At 35.4% G+C, this 27,013-nt stretch overlaps 1 protein-coding gene across 1 annotated transcript in view; it reads left to right on the top strand.

Annotated features, from left to right (window-relative positions):
- Positions 1–27,013, top strand: part of NETO1 (neuropilin and tolloid like 1) — a 92,731-nt gene that overhangs the window by 55,330 nt on the left and 10,388 nt on the right. The window contains exon 7 of the mRNA XM_036823492.1: positions 7,868–8,096. Coding sequence (XP_036679387.1) covers positions 7,868–8,096 — 229 coding nt within the window. The remainder of the gene's footprint in view (positions 1–7,867; positions 8,097–27,013) is intronic.

Here is a 27,013-nt window from a genome sequence, read left to right as displayed (position 1 = left end):
TTGGAAACACTTGTTTAGAACAACCCTATTCATTCTATTATGGATGTATCTTAAGAAATATTGGGATGAGTAATTTTGTGCCAGTAGCTGTCACAGGTTTAGAGTGTCTATTATTTGCTTATTCTCCCTTTATTGTCATCCTTCATTTATAGAATATAGTTACAACCAAGCTTTACTGATTTATTAGATTTGGAGTTGCCCATTTATTGAGGTTGAAACAGTTTGTTATTTAATTAATTGACTTAATGATGCTATAAACTCTCAAGCATTATGCTGAGGAAATGAAAAATTACGCTGTCCTCGTGTTTCCAGTTTAATCCTTAGACAACTATGGATCAAAATAATCCATAGAATATGACAAGATCATTAAGGTATTTATAAGGTGTAGTAGAGTGAGGGAAAAGACCACATATAGCTGGTGAGGAAAATCAAAGGTGGAATCAAATTGCATTGCAGGGCGTCCTCTGAATCTTAATGAGAAATGGTGCCGTCAGGTAGACAAGGTGGGAAAGACTCTCCATGTAAAGTGAATAGCATCTGTAAGGTCATGGGATCATAAGAGAGCATGCCTTTTCAGGAATTAAAGTAACTGCATGTGACCAAATGAAAGCAGAACTATGGAGGTGAGTGGTTAAGCCGAAGGGCTCTGTCCATTTCCCTAAAGAGCCTAGATTTATCCTGAGTGCATTAGTGATACACGGAAGAGTGTGAAACAGGAAAGTGATGTGATCAGATCTGCATTTTTGAAAAACAGATTTTCCCTGTCTAGAAAAGACAGAGGTGTTAACACCTCAAGCTAGATACAAAAAAATTTGGTGGCTGGATATTTAGGATGAGGGAAAAATAAAACTCATCTCTGAGGGAGGTGGTATTTCAGGATATATTTTTGTCCTTCTTCACTTGATTTCCCATGAATATGTCTTTGGGGTTTGCATATAATTTGGAAGTGTGGAACACTTTCCCCAAACTTCTGGTAATGGAGATTCAGACCATGGTCCAAGTTCCAGCTTTGCCACTGCAGGTCTCTTTGCATCTGAACAAGTCTTTTAAAAGTTAATTGCATTATGAAGAAAGACACAGTGATTCCTCCTTCAAAAAGAAATCCAAGGCTACTGGTGACATAAAACCCAACCCACTACAAAGATGATGTGAGAGCTGATTGCAGTTTATTATGCTCCCTTACACAATCTGTGGGTTCACATGTGCTATTTATTTTCCTTAAACTCTATGAGTGAAAGATTTTTTAGATTTTTTTTCAACAGGGAATATTTGTGTCCCACCTCATGGTCATAACTAGCACCTTTGTCACCTCAGTGTCAAAGAGACAGTTTCTATGGAATTGCAAGCACACAAACATTTCCTTCCAGCTGGTAAATAGACTGTCTTCTGTACAATTGCAGAACAACAATACCCAATGTACCTGCCTGTTACAGAATTTGGCATTCTGTGACCCAAAGGGTAAGCCGCCTGCAGAGCTGGACAAAGATGGCTCTATTGTGACAGACTTTCTCTGTTAAATTAAAGGTTAAGGGATAGGAAGTGGCTTTGAATAACTGTCGAGAAAAGCAAGAACTGGAGATGACAGCCTATGTGGGCTTTCTATTTATATGGAGTTCCTAGCAGCCTCGGAGAACAGACTATCAAAGCACAAGTTAAACCTGAAATGGCTTATGGGAATATTTGAATGATAACTAGTGAAACATATTACACAATGAAAGTGCTAAATAGCTTACTGGGGTTCTATTAGAATTTACATCAAGTGTATATTGCTTCTCAGCCTTTTCATAAACAGAAAATACAATATCTGATATTTCCTTTGTTTGAGAATTGTAATACAGATGATCACCTTTAATTAGAATGTGATTAACCCAGATTTCTTAGAAACTGGGATACCAGAGCCAGAAAGAAAGTTGGAAATCCGTTACTGATGTGCTCCTTTAACAGATAAATACGTTGAGTCAGGATAGTGAAGTTGGTTAACGATGGGATGTTGAAGTATGCCTCTGTAAGCAACGCTTTGGTTTTCATACAGATTCTAGAGCAAGGGTAGTAGGAGAGTATTATGGTGTCTAGTTCTGGATCTGGTCCAGTAAAGAACCACTAGAGAAGACCGTTGGATGAGCCAATCGTGCTAACAATGTTAATTTCATGAAGGCTGAGACTTATTTCTCTCTAGATACCAGTACCAAGAAAAATCTGTCATTCAGTTAAAACTCGTGGAAAAAATAAACTGATATATATATATCTAGAAAAATGGACATGGTGACAATCTTCAAACATTTGAAGAACTGTTAGGAGACAGAAATAAGAGGATAAGGCTTAATCTGCATGTTTTCAAGTACTGCAATTTATTTGTATGCTTGAATCTAGAGAAATATTCAATATAAAGAAGGTTTTTGTTTTTTATTTTAATAATGGAGATGCCCAAAGATCAAATGAGAGTCCATGGGAGGAATCCAAGTAAAGTTTGGCAGGGATTTTGTATAATAATTAAAAAGTCAAGTAATTTTTTGGCATAGATAATATTAAACTCCTTTTAAGACCAAAACATGATGAATCTGTGGTAAGTAACTGCTTAAATATTTGATTAGTTAGTAAAAGGGCTGAAGCCAGTTCTCCATGTCCTGACTCGAAGTCCAGTGTCATGTCACAAAACCACACTCTTTGGGGAAATTGTCAAATTTGTTAAGACAAGAAAATAAATAAGTCAAAAGACTTTTAGAAGTGTATACATGAAGATAATTAATTTAATGATTAAGGTCTTGGGAGAATAAAACTAGCTTTTATTAATTATCCATCATTTAAAACTTCAAATTAATTTTTAAATGTTACTTAATTCAAAATACTTTGATTAAAATTAGGATAAAAAACAGAAAAACTTGACAAATACAATAAATCAATCTTTTATAGTGAAGTTGAGTTTTCAGCCTCATGTGACCTTAGCAAAAAAAACAAAGTCCAGCTCACCAATACTTCTAACCTATCGATAATATGTGGGCATTGTTTAAAGCTGCTCAATTTGTGGTAATTTGTTATGGGATCAAGGAGAAAATTAATGCAACAGGTGGAGGGTGGCAACAATAATTGATGACAATGATAAGTTTAGGGCTTCTAAAGATTGAGTCTGCCCTTATTATCTCCAAAATGAAGATAAAAATTGGGTAAACAGATTGAAAATCTTAACTGATGAGATAACTACCAGTGTTATGGTTCAAGTTTGTTTTTAAATGAAATCTCAGTTTTGTAGCATCAGATTTTGGAGGGATACTCAGATGGACCTGAAATATTTTGATACTTGTCTGTGCATGCCAGAAAATCATTTTAATATGGTTGTGTCTGGGTTTGTTGTGTGGGGTGTGTGTTTTTTCAGTAGTATGATGTTCTGGTTTTTTCCTCCAAATAAAGTGCTACCCTCCAAATTCATGGGATATGCTACCTAAAATTATAAGACCTGGCAAGTCCAGCCACAAATAAAAAGCAACCACAGAAGTCTTGGGCTACACACTTTTTAGAATGTAGCTTTATTTATCAAAGTGTAAAGCAATATGGAAACCGTGGTTAGTGTTTCTCAGACGGTGATGTATTTAATTTGTATTTATCATGGAGAAAACTTTTCTGGCAAATCTTAAATAATTGCGCCAAACAATGTTTGTATTTTGCATATCACTGTGACATGAGAGGAGAGAGCCGGTTGAATGGTTGCTATTACACGTTTGTAAGAAGTATATTAACTTAGTAAATCATTAGCTAGATTTACTTGCTTTAAGTATACGAAAGGGATTCTGCTCTCTACATTAGTGTGATTTGGAAGACAGATATTACTAGAAATTGTTTACGTGTTCTGAAGCCTCCCACGTCCTATTCAATAAATCATCTTGTCAGCTCAAACTCTTTGTGATTGATTAGAAAGAAGAATGCATCAAAATGATTCACGGAGAGGAGATTGTAATCTGACTATTTTACTGGAGTTATATATGATTCTGTTTATCACTTTCTCTTTTCTTCAGCAGAGAGACTAACGAGCTTTCTGTGGTTTTCTACCTTAAGTAAAAACATTGTCATATGACATTCTTCCCCTTAGTGATATTATGGCACAAGCTTTAAGCTGATGAGATATCATTTAAATCCTAATGTAGGGAGGGTTTTTATATGATATATACTATAGCTAGTGTGGGAAAACTTGATCACTTTTCTGGCTAATGGCATTTGGCTTTTGCAGTAACAGCTCTGTACCCAGTAAAGCTAATACCCACTGGAATATTTTATTTCTTTTTTTAAACTATTAAAAAAATTTTTTTAAATGATTGAATGCTTCAGAAGTGAATATATAAAATCTAGTGACTGTAATTGTTCACTTCCTCTATGAATAGTATTCTGTCTAATAAGAATAGTCTTTAGATACAGAAGTTTCTTAGACTTCAGCCATTGCCCTTCAAGTAAGAATGCAAACCATTCACCTCCCGTGGAAGTTCACACTCTCTAGAACTGTCAAATTAGAAAACATGGGCCAAATATGCAAATTGTCTTTCTAACCACAGCAGTATTCTTCTATAAGATAATCTTATTTTTAAAGAAAATTTAAGACAGCCATTTACTTCAGAGAGACACGTTTATTTTCTGTGAATGTTATTCATATCTCAATCGTCATATGTTTCTTAGCCCTTTTAGAAAAATAGAAATGGTTTTGCTTTGCTTGCTTATTTGTCGATTTTGTTGGAGTTTGTTTTTATTCAAGACTGTAACTTTCTTTCTGGAATATCAGTCTTTGAAAATTTTCAAAAATTTATATGAGGCTGTAAAGTTTGATACCAAAGAGAAAAGTGTCAGGCATATCTGAGTTCAGTACCAATCTATTACTAAAGGGCCTGTGTCACTTTGAGAAAGTTACTTAGCTTTTCTAAACCTCGGTGTGTTTTTTCATTTTAAAATAGTTATAATAATAGTGTGTATTACTGTTGAGAGAGTTGAGTGAAATAATGCGTTAGCTCAATGTCTTAAGTTATTGCCAGTACACGATGGAAATACTAAGTTAGTATGTTAAGTTGTGTTTCTGAAATAATTGTTCAGACATGTTTGGCCACTGAATCACTCAACCTGAAAATGTCACAGGATCAAATATCTTTCTTTCTTGAATTAGTCAAACGATTACTTTATTTTTCTTTCTGTGGGGATGGTGTTTGCTTTTTATAGCTTTATAAGAACATTGGAGGGAGGGGTTTTCAGTTACCCTACTCAGTGTTTTCTCCTGTTAGTAACTATGTATGTTTACAATTGTAATTGCGTATTCTTTTGAGGTCTAATAAACTACGTTGGAGTCATTGTATAGTTTTTGAGAATATAGATATATATTTGATTTTTGTTGCATTTAACAACTTTTTTACTTTCTAAGAATACCTAGATTTTATAGGTATTTACATTTTTAATATTTTTATAGTGTTTTCAATTTGTTTACTTTTTTTCAGGATGGGGCTAATGAAGAGCTCTTTAAAACAAAAGTTTGGAATTTTAATGCTATTTAAGGCTCTCACGTTGATTTACTTATTTTCCTTGAGCAAGCTATTTTGTCTCCTGTGCTCCAGCTTCCTGGTTAAGGTCATCTAACTACAGACCCAGTTCCTTTTTACAAATCCTTGTGAAAATTTGAAAAACAAACCAGTTAGTAGAAACTTGGAAGGTTTAACATTTTCAGATATGCCTTCCTAGGGTGGACAATTTAGAATTTTCTGGTTAATTTTCAGGAATGTAACATTTGGTTGGGAAGAGCGGATCCAAGATGGGCTACAAGAGTAATATTTGAACTTTTCATAGAATAAAACAAAGCACTGACGGACAAATGAAGAGCAGGCAGGCTTTCTTAGTCTGTGTGTTTTATAAGATTGCAGTAACGGCAGTTAATTTAAAGTCAGTATCAAAGTATTTGGGAATTTCGGGATAGCTTCCAACTGAGATGTTACAGATTGCATATACATGAAAACCTGCTCACCATGCAAAGCATAATGAAACTACAGTGCTTTAAATTGTTTCTTAGTTTTGTCCATTTCCCCCTATTTTTCTCTTTTTGTTCTTCCTCCTGAGAGTTATATGAGGATTTCCTGCCTTGGGACTCACATTTTATTTACACTCAATTCCTTATAAGTCTGCAACATATGATGTATATGCTTTTACGTCATAGTTTAGAGTTATAAATACCTTGTTTTGAAAATTCTTGCATGTCATTTTCTACTGCAAATAATAAAATGTCAATTATTCTATGTAATTATCATGATTTATGGCACTCAAAACAAAGTCTGGTGTATAGGTGCCCAATAAATATGAGACAGATGCTGAAAAAATGAAGTTAATAAAGAAAACAGAATTTCCAATCAGTAGGTCATTAAATGTACATCCGTGCAAATTTTATGGAGTGAGTGCTTAACGTACGTAACACATGGTGTAACACTAAGAATCAAATAAGTACACCACCACCCCAGCTTTTCAGGAACACACAGTTTAGCAAAAGGTACATATAACCTGTAACTAAAACTTAAAATATGTTCAAAATACTTTAGCACAAAGGGAGAATCATGCCGCTGTGGTTGGGGAGTGGGAGGAGGGAACATTCTTTTTTCAATATTATTATTATATAAGTTACAGGTGTACAGCATTATAATTTACCACCTGTGTACTCTACAGAGTGGTGACCACCACAGGTCTAGTTACCATCCATTCCCATACAGTTGACCCCTTTCACCTGTTTTGCCCACCCTCAGCTCATTTCCCCTCTGGTAACAACTAATCTGTTTTTTCTATTGAAGAGTTTGATTTTGTCTGTTTGCTTTATAGATTCTACATATGTGTGAAATCATAGCATTTGTCTCTCTCCACCTGACTTACTTCATGTAAGCATAATACCTTCAAGGTCCATCCATGTTGTCACAAATGGCAGGATTTTGTTCTTTTTTATGGCTGAGTAGTAGCCCATTATACCTACATATTTATCATTGGTTGAATTAATTGTTTGTGATTTTTAATGCACATTTGTGCAGAGTCAAATAATGTCTGTTGCTCTTAAAACAGTATGTCTGAAGCAGTATAATATTGTGGAAGGATTATGGGCTAGAGAGTTTGAAGGAACTTGTGTCTAAATTGCAATTTATACCATCTGAGTCTGCATTTCCTGAAGATGACAATAAAATGCACCATTTTATAGAGTTGTTGGGAGTATTTAACAGTAATCTATAAAGTAGGTTATACAGTACTTTTTACTCATTAAGTGTTAATTTCATTTTAATTTTTGTGGACTTAAAATGCCTTGACCCTATTGTGGTGAGAATGATCATAGATTAGCTGTGCTTTTTAAACTATTCTGAACCTCAAAAATGAAGCAGCATAGTTATGTGAAATAATCTAAACAAAGTAAAATCAGAGACTGTCTTTTGAAACCATTTCTGTTTTTGTTTGATATTAGTACAAATTATTTATTTCCATGCATTTTTGGAAGTAAATTGAAGCCACGGAACTATAACAAAAATGTATCAGGAATATTTAAAACACATTTGTGCTGATTAAAATAAAAGAGTGTGTAAGTATGAAAACGAATAACTGATTCCAGATAAGTTATGAGAAGAAATAAGGATCATTTGTGTAAAAATACTCAGCTATGGGAAGTGGTACATTTACCTAAAGAAAGGACAATAACATTTGAAAACAATTTTAAACACAAGTTGATGTGAGTCATACATCTTTACTTTCCACTGGGAAAAAATAATAAGATTGATTGCAATCAAGACTGTCTTGTGACACAGAAAGAGAAAGGAAGTTCTGGTGCTTAGTGAACTACTTTCCTATATTCATTCTGGGAAATTATCCTATCTTTGTTGTTTTACAGATCTACTTACGATTCTTGGACTATGAGATGCAGAATTCAAATGAATGCAAAAGAAATTTCGTGGCGGTGTATGATGGAAGCAGCTCCGTGGAGGATCTGAAAGCCAAGTTCTGCAGCACCGTGGCCAATGACGTCATGCTCCGTACAGGTCTCGGGGTCATCCGCATGTGGGCGGACGAGGGCAGTCGCAACAGCCGGTTTCAGATGCTCTTCACATCCTTTCAAGAACGTAAGAATCTCTGCACTTCACTGTTTATCCTTCAAATGTGTCAGATGATGCAAATCTCATAAACTGTTAATGGTGTTTTCTTCATGCAGTTTGAGCACAGCAGGCTGAGCCTTAAAAAGTTGTTCACATCGCTGAGATTCCCTTTCCTTCACTTTGGCCCAGGGACAGGAGAGTTACATATTACATTTTGATTACCTATATCAGCATATAAATCATAGCCTTGCTTAAGACACATCACACTATTCAATTGGGAAATGATGAATTTTGTTTGTCGTTGGTTTAGCTCTTACCAAGCTATGGAACTGGGACAGCAGCTTCCAATGAAGTTTTAAGTCTTAAAAACCTGCACAGAAATATTTGGTAGGTTCTCTTTAGTAAGCTTCTCTTGCCGTCCCATTGATTTCAAATCGGTCTGTGACTACAGAGCTCCTATTAAAGTAGGCAAAGAGGGAGAATTGCTTGGGAAGAGAGTAAATAGAAAAAGTTCCAGAAAATAGTTTAAACGGCTCAATGGATGACACCCAGAGTTATGGGCAAAGCACAGAAATTTTAGAAAATCATGTTCTAACAAATAATAAATTATATTAATAGATATATGTTTGAACTGTTCTTTAGAAGCTTTGAATAATTCATGTTTAATAAATTTATACAAATGAAAAATAAACCTAAGAAATTCAGCTTCAAGGAATCAGTACTTTACCATTTGAAACTATACATTTTTTTTAAAACAGAAAAGACAAAATGATTTTGAAATGTCAAGGATTTCTCAGTGATAGGCACAGCAGTCACTGTTTTTTCAATTCATAAATGTTAAATGTATTAGACGATTACTTTGTATCATAAGTAAATAGTTTGGGCTTTAAGTTGCTCTTTAATTACCCAGTTGGAGATTATAGGGCCCCAGAAGTACTGAATGTCACTCAGTCTTTCTAAATCTTGATACCATCACAGAGTATGTTAAATCTCCCACCCAAGATTATTGCAGATTTCAACAGCATGTTGCTATCTATGTCTTCGTTTCAGGAGTTGATCAAAATGTTAGAACGAGTGCATGTTTATTTCAGCAAGGTATCTGGCCAAAAAACCCTCCTCATTTTCTTGTTTAGAATTTGAAGAAATTCAGGCTATAAGATAGCACATTTGGTGTTTTCACCGATGATTGCTTTACCATATCCGGTCAATTGTGCCTTTGGTGAGACGCAGAGTGTACCTTATTCAATATTTTTGTCAGTCTTGGATAATCACAGATTGAGAACTTTCTAATTTAACACATATGGAAGTTCTAGTTAATATGTTAGTTGATATAATCAAGTTTTTAAAACTATCACAAAAATATGCAATTTTTATCAAAGCTATGCCATAAAATGTAGTAAGGATAAATTAAAGTATGTATTCTTATGTTTCACATATCAAGTAAAGAAACTCTGACTCCTAGGACTTCCTAAGGTTTTATTGCATTCAAACTCAACATAAGCCAATAATTTTTTAAATAATTGACAAAAAATATCTAATGCAGTATTGGCTTATATTAAGGAAAATGCAATAAGCAGCTCAAAGAAGATACTCCTGTAGGAAGCCGCACTGGTCAAAATGCAAATTGCATAGCCTGTTCTCTTCTGGGTGTTATTACTAAGGAGAAGAGTCATCAATTAGAAGAGGCTGACCAGGATGCAGAAGCATCTAGAATCATGGGAAAAGGGCAAAGGAGAAGGAATGTTTATCTTACAGATTTCTTTTGTTCAAAATGTGGTAACTACCTTACACTTAGGCGGGTGATATGGATTAATGTTTGAGAGGTAAGATTAATGTTTGTTAAATTAATTATAGGAAACCATTTGAGTGTAATTCAGGGAGAAGAAATGTCTAGATCATAGGAGCTGCAATATTCCAAAATTGAATGGGTTCCCACAGAGGATATTCCACAGAAGGATATATGAGAAATGGGTTCTCATCGGGCGTGAATGGTGTAGGGGAAGTGTCTAGGTTGGACAGGGGAAAAAGAAGACTAGCTAACGTCTAAGGTCCCTTTCATCTCGAAGATTAAGACCTGTGAGACTTTAAAATTCTGCCTATATAAGAAATGGTGAATTATATCATACTGTGTATATATCATTAGAGATATTTTTGAGCTAAAAGACAGAGTTTTCATTCTGTAATTAAATGACCTCTGGCAGTAATTCAAGTGGGTGAACTTTCAGTGACTAATCCAGAAGAAACAGGGTATTGTCCCTAAGAAAGCCACTTAATGTTCCTACACAGTGGATGGATGGATTATCACACTCATCTGAGTGAGTATTACGTAGCAGTTTCCGTGATTATCTCATAAATTTACAGGAAGCTTTGATTGAAACAAATTTACCCTCTGTGTCATGTTGCCTATGCAGTTTTGTTATGATACTTTGTTTTTTCTGCCTTGACTAAAACTGTGCAGAATTCTACTATTACATGCCTACGATCAAAGTCAGCATGTGATGGAGTATATGGGTATAGACTAAGTATTTTTGCTTTGAAATCAAGGTATTCCCGATAAGAGAGGAAAGGTTTCAAAACAACAGGAAGTAGACTTCAATCAATTCTTTTATTCAGAAACGGGTGATTCTAATCTTTATTCCACATACACACACATATGGAATAAAGATTAGAGATGTGAATCAATGACCAACTTTTTCTTACTCAAATAATGAGAAACCACCTTGATATTTTTCTTGGTTCCTATGTTTATTAGATGGTATCCCCAGTGCAGTGTTGAAAAGTGCTTAGGGCATATTCAACACTATTCTAATTTCTGTCAAAACGTCTTATATTAGGACCATAGGATATTTTTAGGAGTTAGATAAGAGCTTAGAAGCCATCTATTTCTATCTCAAACATTTTATGAATTCAAACAGAAAAAGAAAAGACCCAGGGAAGTTAACTGACTTTCCCTGAATACCCTCAACACCATGCTTAATGATTTGAAAACAGCACGGAGGCAAGAATGTAAGACCTGACTAATGGATGCAAGTGGGAATATATTTTCAACTCATTTTATTTTTACATTTGTATCTGAATAAATTACAGTAAAGGGAAAGGATGAGTGTATAAGAGAGAGGCGTAGAAATTCTTACTATGAGTCATACCACTTTGAGGTTTCACAGGCACCTTAGAAGAATTTTAAAAGTCTGGATTAAATGCCAACATTTGCAACAATGAAAAATATCCTCTAATATAATGGGAGGAATATAAGATCACTGAATTGAGAAGTATTTACCTTCAACTGTGTCATGAGAAATAACATCTTCCCTAGATAGATCCTATAAATATCATACTCCTGCCCGTACTGTCTTGCTAACTCTTCACCTCAGCCTTTTCTCAGCTGTGCCTGAGATTGCTGCCCTGATTAATGGTATCACACTGCTGTTGGCTGCTGCTAAAAAAATGTTTAGAGCAACTTTGAAACCTATCAACTAGAGAACAAACAATCAGTGTTATCACCAAATAGGCACTGTCTTACTTCATTAGATTATAGTCTTTTCAATACTTCAAATGGCATTTTGTACTCAGATTACTGAGAATGCTCAGTCCACTCTTAAATAATTCATACAATGGAGATGAACACATATATGGGCACCCGAAAAAGACCTCAAATTTTTAGGTATTAATTTTGGATAGTATTCTCTAAGAAAGATGACTTATTTAAACTTTAAATATATTCTGAAGTGAAGAGGAAAATGTATTAACCACTGTGACTAATTTGCTTTCCTGGGTCAAAAATCAACAATTATGAGGGAGAATCACGTTAGAAACACAGCTGAGGATAAAGAAGAATGAATCCAACTTGAGATAAAGACGGAATACTTTGAATAATTCTCACATTGATATTGAAAGTATGCTATATTTTATTTTAGTGACTCAATTTAAGATTGCCTATAAGAATAGAGTTTTACACATTTGCATCACTTTTTATAAAGACGTTGGTCTTGTTCTAAAAAAATCATCTAAAATTTTTTAAATTGATTATAGTTAGTGTAATTTCAATGTTGAGCATACTTATGAAAACGCATGATCAATTATGATAGAACTGTATATTTAAGTATTGTATACGTATAATGGAGACAATAGTGAAATGTACCTCTTCACATTGAGTCACAAGCCAGATTTTCTGATGCAGCCTTTTCCTGAACACACCGTGAATTTGCGGTAACTAGAATGAATGAATACAATAGTAATATCTCATTGTGACTTCTGAAGTTCTACCTTCAGCTGCTCTTCGGCTCTTATTTACACCATGATAAAATCTCAATCACTTAATGCTTGATTAATGGGCAGCATATTTCTGTTAAAAACAGACATGCAAGTAAAAAGAGATGAAAAGAAAATTGTTCATTTTAAAGATGTGGGAATAATGTTTACAATAATTTGCTAAAATGAGATTATGTATGTCATTTCATATCAATTTATGGCAAAAGGCCATAGAGTCTAAACTACAGATTTATTTACAGTAAAGTAATATACATACAGTAATATTTAATTTCAAAGAGGAGTTGAATTGAAGGATTCTGTGGAAGGCGCAGAATCCTACAATATCATTTTGTAATTAAATTACATTCTATGGCAAAAGTTATTTTGCAGATGTAAATAAGGTCTTAGTCAATTGATTTTGAGTTCATCAAAGAGGAGATTATCTTGGGTGGACCTGACCTCATCAGGTGAGCTCCCCAAAATAAGGTGAAGCATGAGTCAGAAAGACTGCTGGCCTGGAAGAAGAAAGCAAACAGGTATGTTGTGAACTGCCTGCCTGTTACAGGGGTGAACTCTAGGAGCTGAGACCATCCCTAGCCATTGACTAGCAAGTAAATGGGGACCCCAGTTGTATAACTGCAAGGAACTGAATTCTACCAACAACCCAAATAAGCTAGGAAGACAACCCTGAGAACCAGATGAAAACCACAGCCCCAACCGATGCCTTGATTTCACCTTGTAAGATTCTAGCAAAGGATCCAGTACCTGAGCTTCTGAAATTGTGTGATGAAAATTGGGTGTTGTTTTAAGATATTAAAATTGGGGTGATTGTTACACAGCAATAGAACACTATTGCAGATTTTGGTTCTCTGTGTGAGATGCTGCTATAACAAATACCTAATAGGTGGAGGCAGGTTTGGGATCAAGCAGTGATCATAGGTTGGTTAAATTTTGAGAATAATGATAGAAAAAGCCTAAATTGCCTCAGACAGGTGGTTAGAATATACCTGGACTTGGAGGGCTGCCAGTGGGGCTCAGATAGAAGTGAGGAGTATTTATTAGAAACTGGAGGAAGGGCGATCCTTGTTTTGTAGTGGCAGAAAGTGTAGCGAAATTGTGTCCTGCAGGGATGTCAGAAGGCAGACTTGTAAGTGACAAACATTGGCTCTATAACTAAGTAGATTACTGAGAAAAGTGGTGGAGGTATAAGCTGGTTTCTCTTGCTGCTTATAGTAACATGAGGAAGGGGAGAAATAAATCTAAAGAATTATTAAACTAAAAGGAATTAGGACTGGATGGTTTTTAAAGCCCCGGCTTCTCCAGGTGGCAAAGATGTTAAAAGTTAGAAATGACGCTGAAAATATGACAGAGAAAAAAGGCTGAATATGACTGTATAACCTTTGCCCAACCATCAGAAATACCAAAAGATCTCAGTGTTTAGTAACTAAAAGGCCCTTCAAAGAAGAGGTTAAATTTGGACCTTATAGATCCTCTAAGTCAAGCTAGAGGGTCTCCAGGAGGGGAAGGGCAATGACCCTCAGCCATTACAGTGGTAACCAAGGGAAGTGAAAAGATTCTCTCAAATAGATTTATGGATGTGGCATTTGTCTAAGAGAACAAAGCCCAGTGAATTTCAAGCAAGACCCACAAGGCTCTTGAGAAAATTATTTCAGCAGAAACACTGTCGGCTTGGACTGAAAGGAACGGAGAGAACCAAATGAAAACAGTTATCAGAACCCTAAAACTCTAATGGCCTGAAGCAATCTGATACTACCACTCAGCTGCATATACATGTTACTTTTCATGAGAAAAGAAGGATGACTCAGGGAGCACAACTGAGAGCCTGGAGAGCAAAGTCCACAGCTACAGAGGCATAGTCCTAGAACTGGAAATATAGTCAAGAAAAATCCAGCATTTACTCTGCTGGATTTCAAGAGTGTTGTGGACCAGTGACTCCTATTTACTCTTCATTCTCCTTTGAACTAGAATCTCTGTAACAATTTTCTGATGCCTGTCTAACCATTGTGTTGGGAGTTTGGGGAAGGTGGCTTGTCTCTTTGGTTTCATGGGTCCACATGGAGAGGAACTGTACCTCAGGAACTGAAGTCCAGACTCCTTCAAGGACTGCCCCCAGAAGCCTTGTCTGCACAATATTTAGATGACTTAGATGGTGAGATTTCAGACTTTGAGCTGGTGAGATTTAGATGAGATTTTGGACTTTGAGTTGATGCTGTAATAAAACGATACTCTTGGGAGTCTTGGGAAAGTATGAAAGTATGGGTTCATTTCTGGGCTCTCTGTTCTGTTTCATTGATCTATGTGTCTGTTTTTGTGCCATACTGTTTCTATTACTGTAGTTTGTAGTATAGTCTGAAGTCAGGGAATGTGATACCCCCAGTTATATTCTTCTTTTCAAGAGTGCTTCGACTATTTGGGGTCTTTTGTGGCTCCATACAAATTTTAGAATCATTTGTTCTAGTTCTGTGAAAAATGCCATGGGTATTTTGACAGGAATTGCATTGAACCTGTATATTGCTTTGGGTAGGATGGACATTTTAACAATACTAATTCTTTCAATCCTTGAGCACAGTGTAGCTTTCCATTTGTGTCATCTTCAATTTCCTTCACCAATGTCTTCTAGTTTTCCAAGTACAGGTCTTTCACCTCCTTGGTTAAATTCATTCCTAGGTACTTTATTCATTGTGATGTAATTATAAATGGGATTGTTTTCTTAATTTCTCTTTCGGATAGTTTGTTATTGATATATAGAAGTGTACCAGATATCCTGGTTGGTCTGACAATACTCAACAAATATTGATAATAATCTTTATGCCCTTTTAAAAGAAATTCTAAAGGTCAGGGATGGAAGAAGTCAGCGGTATTATAAGCTGCAGCCAGTACTCCTGCTGGCCTTAAAGGAACACACTGCCATGTTACAGAAAGGGCCATGTGACAAGAGAATGATGGTGGCCTTTAGGGGCTAAAAAATGTCCCCCAGTTGGCAGCCAGCAAGAAAGCAGGAACCTCGGTTCTACAGCCACAAGAGACTGAATTCTTCCAACAGCCTGAATGAGCTTGAAAGAGGCCTCCATGCTCCCCATGAGAACCCAGTACAGCTGCCTCCTTGATTTAGCCTTATGAGATCCTAAAGAGAGACCTCACCCAACCCAGACTTCTGACCTGCATAGCTGGAGATATTAAGTGGGTATTGTTTTAAGCCCAAAAGTTTGTAATAATTTGTTACTCAGCAATAGAAAGCTGAAGGATATTTGTTGTAATGATGGGTATTTTTTAATAGAATGGATAACCCAAATGCAATCTACATACGTTACTTAATATATTGATTAAATATATTAATAAATATATTGTTATTTAGTAATGTATTACTGTTCCTAAATTTGGTAGTTCAAGAGATGTGACAAGATAGAATTGTAGGCAGTGTAAGAAAAATAATCACTCCAACATCAGCTTGACCCTAAAAGTTGAGCAACTACTACTGTTTTACCTAGTCATTGATAAGTTTTCATTTTTATACTTCTTTGTGTTCCTCCATTCATTCTGTCGTTCCTTCAGTAAACAAGGAAGTGCCCAGGCACTGAGGGCATGAAGATGAATAAGAGGGTTGCTCCTCTTGAGGTGCAGCTGCACTCATTCAAATTGAATTCAAGTGTGTAACTCACTTCAGAAAACGTTCCCTTGTATCTGGTACTCTGTCCCTCCCGCCACACACTTTCTCATTTACTTCAGTAAATTTCCCACTAAAACACTGTATTCTAAGAAGCCAAATTCTCTTCTTGTATAGTTTTTTTTCTCCAGCGTTTGTTTATACTAGTAGGATCCTTACTCTTCTGTCACCATAATTGTTTATTATTTCACTATTCAGTTTTATTATCTTATCCTTTCTTGTCTGGAACACGGTTTGGCCTGCCATCTGCCTCTTGTATAGCCAATTTGCATTCTGTCCTAGATAGTGCAAATTCCCCATTTTGTAATGCACCAGTAAAATTACCATATCACCTCAATAAATTTAATGGCTCCTAAAGGGAAAAATATATATAGAGATTGTAATTTGATTATTACTGTAAAAGTGCACAGAGGTCAGTAACACTCTGAGAAAATACACCAAAAAAAGGTGGATAATAATCAACTCACAGCAATAATATTTAATTTTCCCTCTAGAAAAATCTAGGCAAAACATATTTACAAGTTTGGGGTAAATGCTAAGATCAAAAGGCATTATATTCTGTATGTATTTCAGCAAGGAAAGAAAATAGTAAGTGCTAGAGGGAGCAATGTGACCAATTACAACATAGATTTAAATGTAAATTGACATTTTATGGGTATAAATCTCCATGCCTCATCATTATGAATTGGTGTATTTTTAAAAGATTAAGACCACTTTATTAATACAGGAATTATTTACTTATATATGTCTTATAGCAGTGTAAATACCAGATGGCATAGATTTAAATATCAACAATACACCAAATATGATGGGGAAATTGCTGACGATGTGTCAGGTTTGGGCCTATCTCAATAAAGTAGACATAAAACACACTATGGGTAAGGGAACATATCACTATATGCAAATATACAAAATTCAAGATGTATTATTATTTAAATTTTTACATTTAATTTAAATTAAATTTAAATAAAAGGGAAAAGCTGAGCTGGAGGACAATTAACAACATAAAGGATAGGCAGTGGGCAAATGTTTTTATCCTGTAAAGAGTACAGACTGTATGGTGTGTAATCTATAAAACCACTGAATCACTATGTTGTACACATATAACTACTATAATATTGTAAGTCAACTATACTTCAATAAAAATAAATAATAAATAAGCAACAATAAATAAAAAAAGAATACAGATTATATAAGACAGTAAGAAAATGTTATATAACAATAGAAAATGGGGCAAACAAAGTAAACAATTAATTCATAGAGAAACATAAATGGCCTACTGGTATAGGAAACAAACACCTATTCATATTAGTAAACAAAAAGACATAAATTTCAATAAGAATGAGACATCATTTTCATCTATCAAATTGTTTTAAAAAATTAGCAATGATGAAATACCCAGTTTGGGAGATGGTGTGGTGAAATGAAAATTTATGTATGCTGGCAGGAAAGTAAAAGTTTTCTTAATTTAGCACTATATATCAAAATTCTAAAACAGGTAAAAAGCAAAAATAGGGTCTTACCTGTTGATCTAAAAAATGAATCTAAGAATAGATACTAGTGGTGAGAATGTTTAGAATCATTTAAAAAATGAAAATTGCTTAAATGGCTTGGTTAAATGGTTCTTGAAACACGCCTATATTCTTGTAACTGTTACGATGATGTGTTAGATGGATACTGACAATGAACTATATTAAAAAATAAAATTCTAAAAGCAAGTGGCAAGCAAAACACATGTACATTACAAATATATTCTTGTAAACATGTGTGATAAATATTTAATATACAGTATCTATTATATATGTAATACATATGTGTAGAAGGCAGTGCAATTAACTGATTATTTTTAGGATGAGGCTTATTGATTATCAGTACTTTATGATTTTTCTACAACAAAAAGTTGTTGTTTTAGTAAACATTTTTAAAGTAATAAATATAATTTGATATGACTTTCTGAAGGGATTTATTAAATCTAGGAAAACAAGATATATACATTTTTTTAAAAAATTTAAATATATTTGATTTACAATATTGTGTTATGTTAGTTTCAGGTGTACAGCAAAGTGACTCAGTTATATATATACATATTTTTTATCAGATTATTTTCCACCATAGGTTATTACAAGATATCAAGTTATACATTATTTTCCTTATTGGGAAAATTAAGATTCATTTATGATTTCAGAAAATAATTGGTCATTGGAGGTTTTGTTGGAGGGGTGATAATTATGCAACAGCTGAGGATACCACATTTCTGTCTCATAACATACTCTTTTAGACTTAATAGTCACTACAGCCTACGATAGAATTTCTCCACCATTTACCTTAAAGACACACTTAACTGAGGGCTGATTTACTGCATGGCAAATGGTGATGGCTAAGCCCACATTTCTGCAGGGCCCTTAGAACAGTAGAAGTAGAGTAGCATCAGCCCTTTCTCTGGCAGGTGATATGAATAAATCTTTGTTTGCTCTGATATTTTAAACTATGTAAATAATTAGAAAATGTTGCTCTTAACACATTTCCCAGCTAATTGTGACTCACAAATTGTCAGGGTGTCCTGGTTCCAAACTGTTGCTTTTCCACCTCAGAGATCTCTTTCTTCCCTTTTCCCACTTCTGACCTTTCCTTCCCCATTTTGATATTGTGCAGCCATATTGTGCATCTGTTAAACCTAGTGGGGCAGGTCTCTGATTACCCTGAGAAATCAGCTACGAGTTTTCCTATTGCTGCTGTAACAGATTACAACTAATTTAGTGCCTAAAAACACACAAACGTATTATTTGAAATAGGTTACCCTGGGCTGAAACCATGATGTCAACAAGGCCACCTTCTAGGGGAGCTCTAGGGAAGAATACATTCCCTCACCTGTCCCAGTCTCTGGATTCCTTCTATTCCTTCTTCAAAGCCAGCAAGGTATCATCTTATCTCTTTTTGCTACGTTGTTAAATCATGTTCTGTCCCTTGGAGCTTCTAAATTCCTCTCCTGAGGACACCTTTGATTACACTGGCCCCTCCTGGATAATCCAGGCTAATCTCTCCATTTTGAAATCCTTAACTTTATCACATCTGCAAAATCCCTTTGCCATAAAAAGTGACATTCACAAGTTCTAGGAATTAGGGTGTGGACAAACTTGGGAGCCATTATTCAACTGAACACAATGGGTTCGATTTTTTTTTTATTATTATTAAACTGACAAACTCATGTCTGAAATTATGAAAACATAACTTAGTTGACTTAAAGACCAACGGTTCATAACGCCAAATGGTAATCATATATCTAAACACATGTTCCCTTCATTCCCTACCACTGAATAAATATTCTTCTATATAAAGAAATTATTTAAAAATTAAATATCTTTCCACTATAGAAAAATACAAGAAAGGAATGTATCATGAAAATATCAATATGTACTTTTTGGCAAGTATACATGTGTTTGGAGATTTTAAGATTAATGTTAATATTTTAGAAAAAATCACAAATCTGTCATTTGAAAAAATAACTTTTGTTGTTTAAAAAATATGAAATAGGATGAGAAAATGTGTAAAAGCATGAATTTGGTGCTGGTCAACTACTTTTTCCATTTTCCTACCTGTAACACCTTGACGTTAAATGTGAATTCTCCAGAAAATGAGGAATCATTACAGGACAGCTGTAAGTTTTAAATATATGTGTCTAGAATGGAGCAAATGGTCAATAGATGGTTCTACTATTCTGTCTGTTAATGGGATAACAGTATACTGAAACTTTTTAGAGTCAGTAGTTTCTTACTTTCAAATACAATGAGGCTTTTGAGCAAAGGACAATGGTATAAAATTGTGTAATCTCCAGAGGCTCACCCTTCTCTCTTTCTTTTTAAATGTTTAGTTGAGTCCTATTGTACCATTAAAAAAAAAAAAAACAACTGTCAGACGTATCTTAATATTTGAAGTTAATTCTCGATGGACATTTATTACTGGATATTAAATTATTTGGTCATTTTACTCGAATCACTGAAGAAAAGTTATACATATAGATATATAGTTTAGTGATATAATTAAAGTTTAAAATCAATTTCCTCAACTAATTGTTAGACTAAAAAAATAATTTTGGCTACCGTATTTAATTTATTTATTTTATTTATTTTTGGCTGCATTAGGTCTTCGTTGCTACGCACAGGCTTTCTCTAATTGCGGTGAGCAGGCTTCTCATTGTGGTGGCTTCTCTTGTTGCGGAGCACGGGCTCTCGGCACGAAGGCTTCAGTAGTTGTGGCTCATGGGCTCTAGAGTGCAGGCTCAGTAGTTGTGGTGCACGGGCTTAGTTGCTCCGCGGCATGTGGGATCTTCCCAGAGCAGGGCTCGAACCCGTTTCCTCTGCATTGGCAGGCGGATTCTTAACCACTGCGCCACCAGGGAAGCCCTGGCTACTGTATTTATATGTTGAATTACTTAGAAAATTTTGTAGAATTTTCATTGAACTTTTTAGATCAACATTGTCTTTAGTTAAGTGTCTGCCAGGGATCCTGGGACAAGAATAAAGGCAGCTAATTCCTCGTAATTTTTGGTAGGATCCTTGGGGATAACATATATTGATCTCTTTGATTCTGGCTTCACAGCTACATAGTTTACGTCTATCAATGAAAATAAACAATGTATGTTTGCTATGGAGAAAGGAAATTATTATTCCAAATCGTTAGTCTTTGAACTAAGAGAATCACAAGCCTGAGGCTATGGCGCTCCTTTGATGCTTGGCTTTAATCCTTATTTACTGGAAGTCCTCCTTTGGGAGTTGGCATGTTCCATAATGAAACCAAATATACATTAATACCTTTAACAAAACGATGAGTCTCCCCTAACAACTGTTGCATATATGTGTGCGTCAGCTATGGAAACAAACCCTGGACCCCATGTCCAAGTCCTAATAATAGAGTGCAGACCCCAAAGAAATATAATATCCTAGTTACTGTAACTAGAGTCACGTCTAATTGCACACAGTGAATAAATCATGGGGTAGCTGACCCAATGCAGACATAATCATAGTATAAAAATGTATAATAATTTCTTGGCATCAAATGGAATGGATAGATCGTGATGTGGTCCTTGCCCTCTGTGAGTAATGAAATGGTCTCTATGGAATATAATTTTCTCCTGAAGGTGCTTCTCTTTTCATAATAGCGTGTCTTTTGGAACAGTAGGAATATGCAATTTTAGCAGAGAGATTGGGGGGATCTAATAAATGGGAGTGGGATTAGATTGTGAATAGAATTTCTTGTATTAGAAAAAAGATTAAGCTATAGCTTAATAATAACACTGGATATTTTGACTGTTAACTAAGTCACATTGGAACATAGGGTTTTAGAAGCAGATATTGATTTTTCAAAAAAAAATATATGAAGATGATGAAAGAGGTGACGAGAAGATGCACAAACCTATTTCTGGCCTCAAATCTGGTCAGCATTTTTCAAGTAAAATGACATTTCCTCTAATTGCATAGCCCAAGGGCCATTTCATGTTTAAAGTATGGTGGCAGGGAGATTATTCCATTCATTTTGGGAAAAACAAAACAAAACATTTGTTTTGAGACGCAATTCTAATGGCCAAATATATTTAAATTTTTTTTACATTTTTTTTCTGTAATTAGAATCTCACCATTAAAAATGGTATTTAGCAGCAAGCTCTACACTTTTTTAATCCAGTTTTTGAAGTCTTTGAAAGCTGACGCAGATGCTTACTCATAATTGGGATCTCTGATGTTTTAGATATTTTCTTCCATCAAGTTCATGAAGAAAAGTTTAGCTATTCCTTAGAAATTAAAAGCATTGTTAGAATTTAATGAGAATATGGCATATCCATTTTACTGCTTAAAGAAGTTTTGTTCCAGTGTCTCGTTGACAAGTATTTATTAAGGACCTACGATACGGCACCTGATGTTCTGAGCGCTGTGATAAATTAGTGAACAAAACAACGCGTTTGCCTCTCATTAAAGGAAGCTAATGATGTACAAGTGAGTTAATTTAAAAAGATGAACTCAAATCCTAATAAGTGTTGTGGAAAAACACAACACGGGGTAACGTGCTGGAGAAGGATGTGGGCATGAGTGCCCTGGGTTGTGTTGGGCTATCCTTATGCTCAGAAGTAAGCTGGGCAAAGATTTGGGGTAAGCAAAGGGGTACTAAGGAGATTGAGATTTGATTTCACTTTATTGGGAAGGTTTTGGAGTGTTTTAAAAGGGGATGAAACTCCATCTGATTTACACTTAAATATCCAAGGCTTCTCTGGCCACTGTGTCCGTGGATCCATGTAAGAGACCATTCGGTGAAAGACAACTCAGAAGTACCAGTGGAGACGTTACCAAGAGCCTGGAGTTGAGAGAGAGCTGACAGACCTACAGGACAGTTTGATGTGGGTGCCAGGGCAGAGAGGACTCAAGGATGACCCTGAGCCTTTAGCCTGGAGCAAGGCGATGCCCCTTATTGATGTCAGGAGGGTGTGTGAGGGGAGAATTGAGGCAGGGAAGAGGAGTAGGATCATCGCCGTTAACTGAACCCATCCAGCCATATTCCATTTGAGATGGTAATTAGAGTGCCAAGTGGGGATACTACTTAGGGATTTGGATGCACCGAACAAATCTGGGTCTCAGATAGGCGTCAGAGCCGGAAGTGTGAGCCCATGAGAATGAAGCCAAATCCAGCCTCTGTACTCTGACACCAAATTAAATCTCAGAGACAGAGTTCTGGGTGAAGTAGAAAAGAATCACTTTCTTGCTTTGCCAGGCAAAGAGGACCACAGTGGGCTAATGCCCTCAAAATGTGTCTGGACCTGGAGGGGGTAGTGAGAAGTTTTATAGTCATGGTTCAAAGAGGGCGTGATCAGCTCGTGCACTTTCTTCCGATTGGTTGGTGGTGAGGTAAAGGGGCATCAGCCTCATCAACATTCTGGTTCCATCCAGTCGGGGGTCTACATGCTTGTGGGCAGCATACCGTTAATTTCTCCCACCTGCTGGCGGTTTCAGTATCTGTAAAACAGCTCAGAAATATTAAGTATATCCCTTGAGGGGGGGACCCACACTCTGCCCCTAGGCTGCTCTATTGTTTCTTTTGACTGGTCCTCCCTTCCCTAATTAACATCTATTTAAACCTGCTCCTTGGAACTCAGGGAAGGTCATGGAGGCTGAATGAAGCCTATTTCCTGTAATCCGGAAACGGGGGACACAGAAAGGCTTTTGTGCCCAGGAGCCCCAGAGGGTCCTGCTCGGTACCACCAGGAGCCTGACTGCAGGGGTCCGCCAAAAGGCCTCAGAGGGCGGGGAAAATCACCTTTGCACCTGAAAGATCAAAATGATTATTGAATAAAAGTAACTGAGTTTTTCAGTGTGCCAGATTTTGCTATTTAGTAACAATTAATTACCTAAATATGTAATGTAGGTACCTATCACATTTACATAATTATAATAATTTTAAGCTTTGTTCCCATCTCTCAGGTAAAGAAAGTGATAGACTGTAGAGCCTCCTGACTGTCAGAAAATTTTAATAAATCAATATCTTCAAGGGTGATACAAGCTGAATTCAGGAAATGAAGCAAGGACATGTAAACAACGTGCTCCAAGCTCTTTCCTTGTTCTGATGCTTCTCCATGCATTTTTGTGACCATTTCCACTCCAAGTTATGATTGGGAAAATAAGAATAAAAAAAAGCAGTAGAAAGCTCAAAGACATGGGTGTGTGTGTGTGTGTGTGTGTGTGTGTGTGTGTGTGTGTGTGTGTGGTCTATTCTCACACAGGCCAGCACATAGAGGCGTGAGCTTTTGACAAACCTCAAATTAAAGAGGTTAAAAGATAAGAATTTGAGAGAAGCAAGAAGCAAGGAGAATACCTGTGGAATGAAACAAGATATGGGTTGGGGGCTGGGAGACGGGGTCGGCAGGAGCATCTGATCTGAAGCCCCAAGCAGTTTTTAAATGGTATAATGATTTTTAAAGAAAAATAGGATCGAACATCACTTCTATTTCCAGATTTTCTTGATGAAATATGATGTAATTTGACTTTGAACAGATCTACCAAATGATAGTTTCATTAACAAGAAAGCAGAGGTATTTGAAATATCAACGTTTCAGAGAGAAATCTGACAGTTTTTATTTCCATTTTGTTTTAATTTTCCCTGAGTGGTATTTCATGGATTTCTGGACTTGAAAAGAAAGGTAATGGGTGAGGAAAGAAATGACTCTAATAGAATGAGCATTAGTGCTGGTAGCATTAAATAGCAATTATGAATTACGTGGCTTTTAATTACAGAATTGGATCAGTATTTATGAGCATGTGACATGATACTGAAAAATGATGATACGTCCATGATTAGACCTTTAACATTATAAAATATATGTGTGGTGATTCTTTATGATATTTTAAAATAAAATTTCCTTTATTTTGAGTGTGTGGTGCCCTTCTTCCTCTTGTCTTCCTTAACCTAATTAAAATACGCCCAAAATTCGTTTGTTTGTCTCCTGATAACGTTTTTAGTCCTTAAGAATCAGCAATATGTAGGTATAAAGGTTGTTTGTCTCAGATGCCGTCATGATTTAAGCATCGTGAAGGACTGAAACGCTATTTCACTGAAGAATGGTAAATGCTCCCCACCTAGTGGGACGAATGGGAACATATGAGGATTTAAAACTAGAAAAAATTTCCAAAAGAAAACAATGAATTCAGTGAAATATTGAGTTCATTAAGTATCTTTAAAAATAATAAAGTATATTATGTGAAAGCTGTTCTTTTACTGGTTAAAATTTGAAAGATAAAATAGACTTGTTTGGATTAATATCTGGCTTTTTTTTCATGAAAAGTTACCAGATTTTTCCCAATCGTAAGAAGTAACTACATGTGTATATGTTTGTGTATATACACACATATGTATATGCATATATGAAAAAATTTCCCAACAAAAATTAAATATAACTTGTAAATATCCTAGAAGTAGTCACTGCTAACATTTCAGCTTAGTATTTCCAGTAAAATTTTTCATATGCTTGTTTGCATGTGAGGCTTTATGATTTGAAACAATTTGTATCCTTATTTTTCACCCAACTTTATACCTCAATAATTTCCATACTATTCTATGACCCCTTAAGAATTAAGAATCCTACCACTATAATGATTTTTGAACACTGGGGCAACACTTGCCGAGCTTTTGTTTTTGATTTTGTTCTTGTGTTGTCTATTAAGTGGTATACAAATAAAATTGGAGATATTTGGATTAAACAAGGTTAAACATACGCTTTTCGGCATATGACTTCTCTGAACAAGGTGCTGAGAATCGCTACAAGGGTGACACACAGGAACACACTGTATTTCCCAGTTTTCCTACTCTGCAGTACACATCTTCCTTGCCAGAGCAAAATGTTGAGTTAAATTTTGTGTTTCCAAAGAATTTGTTTTGAAATATTTAGATAACTGTTCACTTAAGGTATTTTAAATTGGAATTTTAAAATTGGGCTTAAAGGACCTTTAGGTAATTTCAAAATCTGCATCTGTGTATTGTGTTTCTCTGTACTGAAAATTCTGTTAATACAATTGTAGGATAAATGTCACTTTTATCCAAGCCTCAATTTCATAGGATCACTAAAAACTTCAGAACACTCCTGGATTTATATTGGAACCAAAAGACCAAGATCTATTCTCTTTTACACACTGCTTGCCTTGGTTTCTCAGGATGGGACCTGAATAGCTCTCTTTACAATTTGGTGTTAGAAAATGCATGTTATCTTGATGGTCTTGTTATTCTGTGAATGATGGAATATCACAAATTCCTTATATAGCTAAACCTTCCTCCTATAAAGTAGTACAAACATTTAAAATCTCCATTTGCTATTGTATCGATATTTCACATGCGTAGATTCTGTTCTGCTTCTTTTTTAGAATTGAACTTTAATTATATTTTACACTGGGTATGAGTGTAGCAGAGAAATATACCCCCAGGATGTTAAAATATCTCAGTCAGGAAATCATAGTTTTAGGAAAGTCCTGGGCATGTCTTGGAAAGGTGTGTTTATTGTGTACTTGGATATAAAAAATGGAGACTGGTTATAGACTATTTTTTTCTCTTTACATGTAAATAGTACAGTAACACAGAATCAAAGACCTTGAAGCTGAAGGGCTCTGGTGTATTGTTGACTTTGTTTTCACATTCAAGTATATTACGAAGCTCATATAATGACTTTTAGGAGGGCAAGAGGATAAAAACCTTCTGCAAATTGTAAAGTTAATTGTTTGTATTACCTGTCATTGTGCTACTTCATGTAATATCAGAATTAATTTAAAACCACTTTTTTTTTTTTTTTTTTTTTGCTCTTTTATTTAATTGCTCACTTTATTATGCAGAGCAGTTCAATTCTTCTTAGTCTATTCTAAACTAGGTTCTGGCATCCCATTGCCTGTCAACAGACTCATTCTTGTGCTGGGCCTCACCCTTTCTTCTTCCCTTTATCAAGAGGAAAAGAACAGAAGAGAGATGCTTTGCCCTTCTCATGAATTAGGCTAAACACCTTCTGCTAAAAGACAGGATATCATATATAATACCCTAATCCCATGATTCCCAAACTGTGTGCAGAGGTGCCCCAGAGTGCCAAAGTGAACTCACAGGGGGTACCATGAGATATTTTATATTTATAGTCTGGTATTTTGCACAGACACTGTGCAAACTGCCAGCCCCAGGTGGTTCGTCGTTTCAACATTAGATTGTTCTACATTCCTTTTTATTTATTTCATATCTTTGCAAAACTGAGCTTTCTGTGGTTGCTTTGATAAAAAGCAAGTACTATACTAAAAGCAACGTGGAACAGGAAAATCTAAAACCACTTTTTGAATCATAGAAGGGAGTTGTCCACTTAGTCTTTGGGATTGAATTTTTGTGAAATACATAGTGTGCTAGAATAAGGACTTGGAAGAAGATATGGTAGGAAAATTATTAAAATAAGCATTCCCCTGTCGTTTTTGAGAAAAAGGTGTTTCATTATGCATTCATTTATTTTTCAGTTTCT

Source organism: Balaenoptera musculus, chromosome 14 (genome assembly GCF_009873245.2).
Source record: "Balaenoptera musculus isolate JJ_BM4_2016_0621 chromosome 14, mBalMus1.pri.v3, whole genome shotgun sequence".
NCBI lineage: Eukaryota > Metazoa > Chordata > Mammalia > Artiodactyla > Balaenopteridae > Balaenoptera > Balaenoptera musculus.
Note: the sequence above shows the minus strand (reverse complement) of the source record. Positions and strands in the feature narration are given on the sequence as shown.